Source organism: Arachis hypogaea, chromosome 11, assembly GCF_003086295.3.
Source record: "Arachis hypogaea cultivar Tifrunner chromosome 11, arahy.Tifrunner.gnm2.J5K5, whole genome shotgun sequence".
Lineage (NCBI taxonomy): Eukaryota > Viridiplantae > Streptophyta > Magnoliopsida > Fabales > Fabaceae > Arachis > Arachis hypogaea.
This window is the reverse complement of record NC_092046.1, coordinates 136,103,674-136,110,943: the sequence shown is the minus strand read 5'-3', so window position 1 is coordinate 136,110,943 and position 7,270 is coordinate 136,103,674. Positions and strand designations below refer to the sequence as shown.

General features: G+C 36.8%; 1 protein-coding gene across 1 annotated transcript; it reads right to left on the bottom strand.

Annotated features, from left to right (window-relative positions):
* Nucleotides 1-1,028: 1,028 nt before the first annotated feature.
* LOC112721895 (uncharacterized) lies at nucleotides 1,029-4,884 on the bottom strand. Its single transcript, XM_025772916.1, has 7 exons — nucleotides 4,817-4,884; nucleotides 4,611-4,734; nucleotides 3,309-3,887; nucleotides 3,048-3,221; nucleotides 2,792-2,945; nucleotides 1,949-2,272; nucleotides 1,029-1,321 (listed from the first exon to the last, which is right to left on the bottom strand). Exons 1-7 carry the CDS (start codon nucleotides 4,882-4,884, stop codon nucleotides 1,029-1,031), a joined length of 1,716 nt encoding a protein of 571 aa, XP_025628701.1.
* Between the last annotated feature and the right edge of the window lie 2,386 nt (nucleotides 4,885-7,270).

Below are 7,270 nucleotides of genomic sequence, written 5' to 3'. Positions count from 1 at the left end.
CTCCTGATTCTGACTCCCCTTCTCGAGTCGCTGAAACTACTGCTTCAGATTCTCCATCTAGAGTTCTGAAAACCTTTCTTTCTCCTCAAAGAACCTCCAGTCCTCCTCAACAAGCTGAACTTCAAACTCCCCATGGTCAAGGTTATGGAAATCTGGGTATTTCCACGGGGTCTGTAAATATCACCTTGGTTAACCTAGTCACCATTCTAAATCAAGCTATTCAAAAAGACCAAGTGCCTATTCCTACCCCTGTACTCCTTGAACTTTCTACATCTAGTCCTTCATCCGAGCTGACTCTTAATGCTCGAGAACAACTTCTATCACTTCTCAAACTTCTGGACCATTCACCCATCGAATGGACCAATGATGCAGCCCTGAACAAGCTTTTGTCCGATCTTCTGAGTTCACCTTTCGAACTCCAGGCTTCATCCCCATACTATGCCATAATTCATCAATTCAAATAAATTGCCAACAGAAATGTAACTACCCAGGAAAAACTTCAAGAAATCACAAATGAAGAAGTTAAACTCAAAACTGAGGCAGAAAGCTATACTGCGGCCCTTCAACCAATCAAAGCTTCTCGTGAAGAATTTGATTTAAAGATCTCTCAAGCTATTTTCATTCAAGATCACTATGATAATGAAGAGAGAAAACTCGAAGCAGAATTGGCTCAGATTAATAAAAAACTTGCCAAAATTTAGAAAAGAAAAGCTGATATAGCTACACCTCTAGCCACTGCCCAGCAAGAGCAACAACAACTTATTCAAGAAACCGTTTCTATTGACACCAAACAAGAAGAATGTGAGAAACAACTTGACAAGGTCCAATATGAAAAATTCAAGCATGCTAAGGCACTTTCAGTTCTGGACAATGAAAGGGTAAAACTCCGTTCAGACTTAGCAAAACTTATGGCACCTTATATTTCTCCACCTTAGACTTCAGTACTTGTAATAGTTTTCTTTGTTCTCGAACTTATGCATTTTTAATTTTAAGTCAGCAAACAATGATATTGCTTTAAATACTTTCCATTAGTCGAATTGATTATATTTTCTGATTCGATATGCATTTCCAGAATATAATCCTATCACTTGGAAAGGGCCTTCCCAAGTATGGGACCATTTGCCAAGAACTTTCAATTTCTTTTCCATTGGCAAAATAACTTTCAAAACCAATTCACCTATACTGAAGTATTTCTCCTTTATTCGACGATTGTAATTTCGAGCAACACTTTCTTTTTGTCGAATCATATTTTCAAGTGCCAATACTCGCTCTGAATCTAATTCATTCAACTCATCGAACATTACATTCCAATAATCATCGACTGACAAATCATTTTGTTTTGACACTCTCAAAGTATTCAGATTGATTTCCAATGGAAGGACAGCATCATGGCTATAGACTAATTTATAAGGCGACGTATCAGTCGACCTTCTTGGTGAATTTCGATAAGTCCATAGTACTTGACTTATCGTTTCATGCCAAGTTCAAGGTCTATTTTTGATTTTTTTTAATCAAACTTATCATAATTTTATTTGCTGCTCAACTTGTCCATTAGCCTGTGCATAATAGGGGGTTGAAGTAACCATATTAATATTCCTCGAAGCTGCAAAATTTTTAATTCGCTGACCAGTAAACATAGTCCTTTGATTAGTTCTCAATGTTTGAGGAATTCCAAATCGATGGATTATATGTTCCTCAATAAAATCTATTATTTCATTTTGACTAACTTCTATTAGAGGAACTGCTTCAACCCACTTTGTAAAATAATCAATTACAACCAAAATAAATTTATGATATTTCGATGAAGGAGGGTGAATCAATCTAATCAGATCCAAAACCCAACCTCTAAAAGGCCATGGCTTTATAATTGAATGCAACCCAGATGCTGGGATCTGTTGTATCGAACCATGCTTTTGACACTCTTAACACGCCTTTGCATATTAGATACAATCTTTGATCATAGTTGGCCAGTACACATGATTGCGATATAACACCCATTTCATCTTCTTCCCAGCTTGATGAGCACCACATATCCCTTTATGGACTTCGCCCAAAGCAATGTCTTTATCACCTTGACTTAGACATCTCGACAAACTTCCATCGATTCCCTTCTTATACAATTCATCAGCCATCAAAACAAAATTTATTGCTCGCAATTTTACCTTTTTATCAACTGGGATATTGGGATTCTTGAAATACTCAGCAATAGGATTTCTCCAATCATTATCCTCCCACTCGCCTATACATAAAGCCTCCCTTTCATCTGCAGGCACTAAAATTTGATGGATACTAGCTAATTTTCTTAAAGTTTATGGACCGATTCTATATCTCGAAGCAATTTGGGCTAACTTATTAGCTATCTCATTATGAATTCTTGGTATATGAACCAAAGAAACTTTTTGAAAAGAAGCTAACAACTCCCAAGTCGTTGATAAATATTTTTGCAACTTCTCATTATTGCATTTAAACTCCTTTGATAACTGCTTTAGGACTAACTGAGAGTCTCTTAGGATTTGGACTTCCAAAGTCCCTTTATCGATCAATATTTCAAGACCCAAAATTAAAGTTTCATACTCTGCCATATTATTCGAGCAAGGATATTCAAGCTCGAACAAGAACTCTGATGGAATCCCTTCTGGCGAGATAATAAGAATTCCGACCCCTGCACCATCTTTGTGCTTTGATCCATCAAAATATAACTTCCAATAATCGACTTTAATGTCGAGTACATTTGCCTCTTGGTCATTCAGATTATTCGAATTATCAACGAGAAAATCTGCAATGACCTAACCTTTCACAGCCTTGGCCAGGACATATTGTAAATCAAATTCTGTCAATGCTAGCATCCATTTCCCTAACCATCCTCGTAACATCAGAAAACTCAACATATATTTAACAAGATCAGTTTGTGCTACAACTTTTACCGATTTAGCAACCATATAGCACTTTAATTTCATACAAGTATAGTACAAAGACAAACACAATTTCTCTATCGGGGAATACCTTGTTTCAATATCAGTCAGAACTCGACTAAGGTAATAAACTACCCGTTCATGCCCATGCTCATCATCCTGGGCTAGCATACACCCAATTATGTTTGCAGATGTTGCAATATACAATTTTAAAGGCTCATGTGGGCGAATATTTGCCATAATCGGAGCCTTAGATAAGTAAGCCTTTATGGAGTCGAATGCCTGTTGGTGCTCATTTGTCCATTCGAACTGTAAATCATTCTTTAGTTTCACTAAAGATGCAAACACTCGAGTTTGATCAGAAAGATTCGAAATAAACCTTCAAAGATAATTTACTTTTCCCATAAAAGATTGCACTTCTTTTTTCGATTTAGGCGAAGACAATGCTAATATTGCATCATCCTTACTCTTATCGATTGCAATTCCTTTTTTATGAACAACAAAACCTAGAAAATTCCCAGCCGATACACCAAAGGCACATTTTAAAGGATTAATCTTTGATCCTTTCTTCCTCATGGTGACAAATGCTTTTCTTAAATGATCAATGTGTTGATTTACCGAAATCGATTTTACCATAACGTCATCGATATACACCTCCATAAATTTCCCAATGTACTCATGAAATATAGCATTCATTGCTCGCTGGTAAGTTGCGCCAGCATTTTTCAAACCAAAAGGCATAACTACCCATTCATAAGTGCCTAATGCCCCAGGACAATGAAAGGCAGTTTTGGACACATCATTTTCAGTAATGAAGATTTGGTTATATCCCAAATAACCGTCCATAAAACTTAGAATTTCATTTTCTGCTGTAGAATCGATTAACATATCTACGATTGTCATAAAATACTCATCTTTTGGTGTAGCATTATTCAAGTCTCTAAAATCAATGCATACTCTTAAATTTTCATTTTTCTTCATTACAGGAACAATATTCAAAACCCGTTCAACATAACGTACAGTTCAAATAAACTTTGCTTTAATTAACCGTTCTATTTCTTCCTTAATCTTTTGATTGATTTATTGAGAAAAATGACAAAGAGTTTGCTTCACAGGTCTATCATTTGATTTCAACGCTAATCAATGTTCTACAAGAGAACAATCGAAACCAGGCATCTCATGATAATCACAAGCAAAATAATCTTTAAATTCATGTAAAAGATGGAAAAGTTCAAATAAAAAAGGATCCACCAGATCTTTACAAATATAAGTGATTCGAACATCATCAAGAGACCCTAAATTAATTTCTTGTAAGGGATCTTGAGATTCAAACCCTTTAAAATGATCTTCATCTTTTGCTGACTGTTTTTTAAAACCCCAAGGTTCCAAATCATAAATGTAATCAAAAGAGAAATCAACAGATTCACTATAAACAGAACGGACATGATCTTTTACTGGATTAACAACAGCTTTATTTTTAACACAATGGACTTCTGCTATTAAATCAGTAGTTGAACTAACAATGTCACTTGCATTACATAACGAAGAGAAACTTAAACCATGACTAAACTCGATCAAAGACATCGAGTTGTTATAACTAAGAAAAGAACTTGCATCCCTAAATGATTCCACTTCATCAGAGGAACCACTTTTATTTTCTACAGAAGAGAAATGACTTAAATAATTATTTAAAGTTACCAGGTAATCAGAGACATCTCGAACATGCTCCATCGAATAATGCCTCAGATTCTTTAAGACGAGCAATCCCAGCCAGTCGAGGTCACGTTCAAATAACGATGACGTAATTTCACTATTAAACCTTCTGAAGACAAATAACAACATTCACAATTATACGAATTCAACGCCCTGTCAACATGCAAAGGCTTCAGTTTCGAGCTATATACCCTGAAATCGACATGCAGTTGTTCAACATAAAGATTTGAATCTGCCTTAACAACTTCAGGCTTGTCATCCTCTGTCCAAAGGATGACACTTTGATGCACAGTCGATGGTACAGCCCCAACTCCGTGAATCTAGTCTTGACCCAGGAAAGCATTGTAACTTGCTTTTGTTGGCACCACCACAAATACAACATTTCGTTCAGATGACCCTACTTTGACCCCCAAAGTAACCAGACCCTTTGCAGGGGTAGAAGAGCCACTAAAGTCTATTACAGCAATATTGGTGGGAACCAAGTCATCAGGATGCTTACCAACTTTTATCAGCATCCTTTCTGGTAAGAGACTAATTACTGCTCCACCATCAATCAAAACATTATTTACTTTAATCCCACTCAAAGTAGTAGTAATATGGAGTGGGAAAAGATGAGACTTTTGCTTCTCAGTAGGCCTCAGGAAATATCCTGGTTCGTCTTCATATCGGATAAAGGAAAAAGCCTCTTCAGAATCCTTATCATAGTCCTCTTCTGGAACACCTTCATACTCACCCACATACTCAGTTGGAATAATTGAAATAGTTCTAACCATCTCATCATCTCCTTCTTCGAAATACTCCTCATCCAAATCAGCCTCTTTTCCTTTATCAATTCCTGAAGAATGAGCTATTGCCTTACCTTTCTCTAACTTTGCAGGAGAAAGAATTTCCTTTGGGCATGTCTCCCCATCAGAAGGAAAGACTATTCGGGAATGCACTGAAGGCGTTGCCCCCTTGCTTTTGTCTGATTGAGGCTTCTTGTTCTGATTTAGATTCCTTCTTTCTCTACCCCTTGGATATCCCCTTGCTCAACCATGGTTATAGGGATATTGGTTTCGAGGAGGTCCTCGATGTCCTACTGTGGGTTTCGTCGATAAAGAGCATCTCGATTTTGGAATTCCTGACAATTCCGAATCTACTGGACACCTATGGCCTGAAAACGGCTCAATGGGGCAACAACATTTTGTTGAGGGGCCTTAGAACTTTGCCCCTCTATACGCCGAATAGGTTGCCTTTGACGAGCTTGCTCCTCTCTATGAGCTAACTCCTTCTTCATCCTTTCCTTTTCAAAAATTGCTGCAGCTTCAGCATCAAATACAGCATTACATCTTGGACACAAAGATACATCTCGATCTTTATTTTTTGTTGTACTAAGAAATATAATAGGCCATCTCCTGCTCAAGGATATACCGATCGAACTTGTGACTCGAAATCATCCAGAGCCACATCAAAGTCATAAGACATACCAACCATATTCACTCCAAAATATGGTTAAGCAAAACTAGCTTCAGCATCAAAAGGATCGGTATCCACTTTCATCTCTTTCTTCCCATCATCGAACTTCAACCGTCCTTCCATTATAGCTTCCTGTATCAAATTCCTAAAACGAACACAGCTGTTAGTCGAATGACTGTTGCTTGATGAAATTTACAATAAGGTTTCCCTTTTAAATCTTTCACCGAAAGTAAAGTTTTATCCTCAGACAGGATTAATTGTTTATCTTTAAGCAACACATCGAAAATCTTATTAGATTTTGAAATATCAAAACTATATTATTTTCCACTCTTTATTTTGAATCATTCGACCTTTCTTTACTAGGAAACTTTTTGAGTAAGCAACAAACATATGGAGGACCCTTCTTAAGTTCGGCCAAATCAACCTCTGCTTCGAGATCGAATTCCTCATCTGAGGACTCCATGGTCACATAAGCAACCTTCTTCTTTCGAGTAAAAGGTTTACTCTTTAACTTTTGTTCATTCCTATATTTCTCATTTTCTTTCTTCATTAATTCAACCTGACAAACCCTTTCAGCCAAATGGGCTAAATCAGGGATATGCACATTAAGCAGTTTTCGACGCATATAAAACCCTAACCCCATAACTGTTATTTTCACCACTTCACTCTCGGGTAATGACAAATAGCATATACTTCTAGCATTTTTGAAACGTATCATATAATCATCAATGGTTTCACCATCCTCATATTTCAAAGCAACTAGATCAGTAACTGCCACATTCAATTCCCCTCGATAAAATTGAGCATGAAAAGCAGTTTCCAACTCATTCTATATCGTTATCGAATTTGGCCTGAGATTCAAAAACCAAGTAAACGCATTCTTCGTCAACGAAGAAGGAAAGAACTTCATTTTCAAATTCTCATCATTGGCTAAATTCCCAATCTCGACCAAATATCGAGCGACATGTTCAGTGGTTGATTCTCCAACTTTTTCTATAAATTTTGTGATTATCTTTGGATTTTTCACCCCTCTTGGCACTTCAACCATTTGAACTACTTGAGGGAAAGCAGACACAAAATGGGGTCGATTCATAAAACCAACATTCAAACCAACTCGATTGAGCACTTTTTCCACAATTCTTGTGACTTGATAACATTCACCACCATAATTAGCACGTAACCTGGCTAAA

Coding starts and splice junctions, on each gene's coding strand:
- LOC112721895 (XM_025772916.1), bottom strand. CDS start 4,884: ATGACAAGCCTGAAGTTGTTAAGGCAGATTCAAATCTTTATGTTGAAC. Junction 3,888..4,610: donor GAGATGTCTCTGATTACCTG/GTAACTTTAAAT, acceptor CCTGTAATGAAG/AAAAATGAAAATTTAAGAGT. Junction 3,222..3,308: donor TGCAATCTTTTATGGGAAAA/GTAAATTATCTT, acceptor AATGATTTACAG/TTCGAATGGACAAATGAGCA.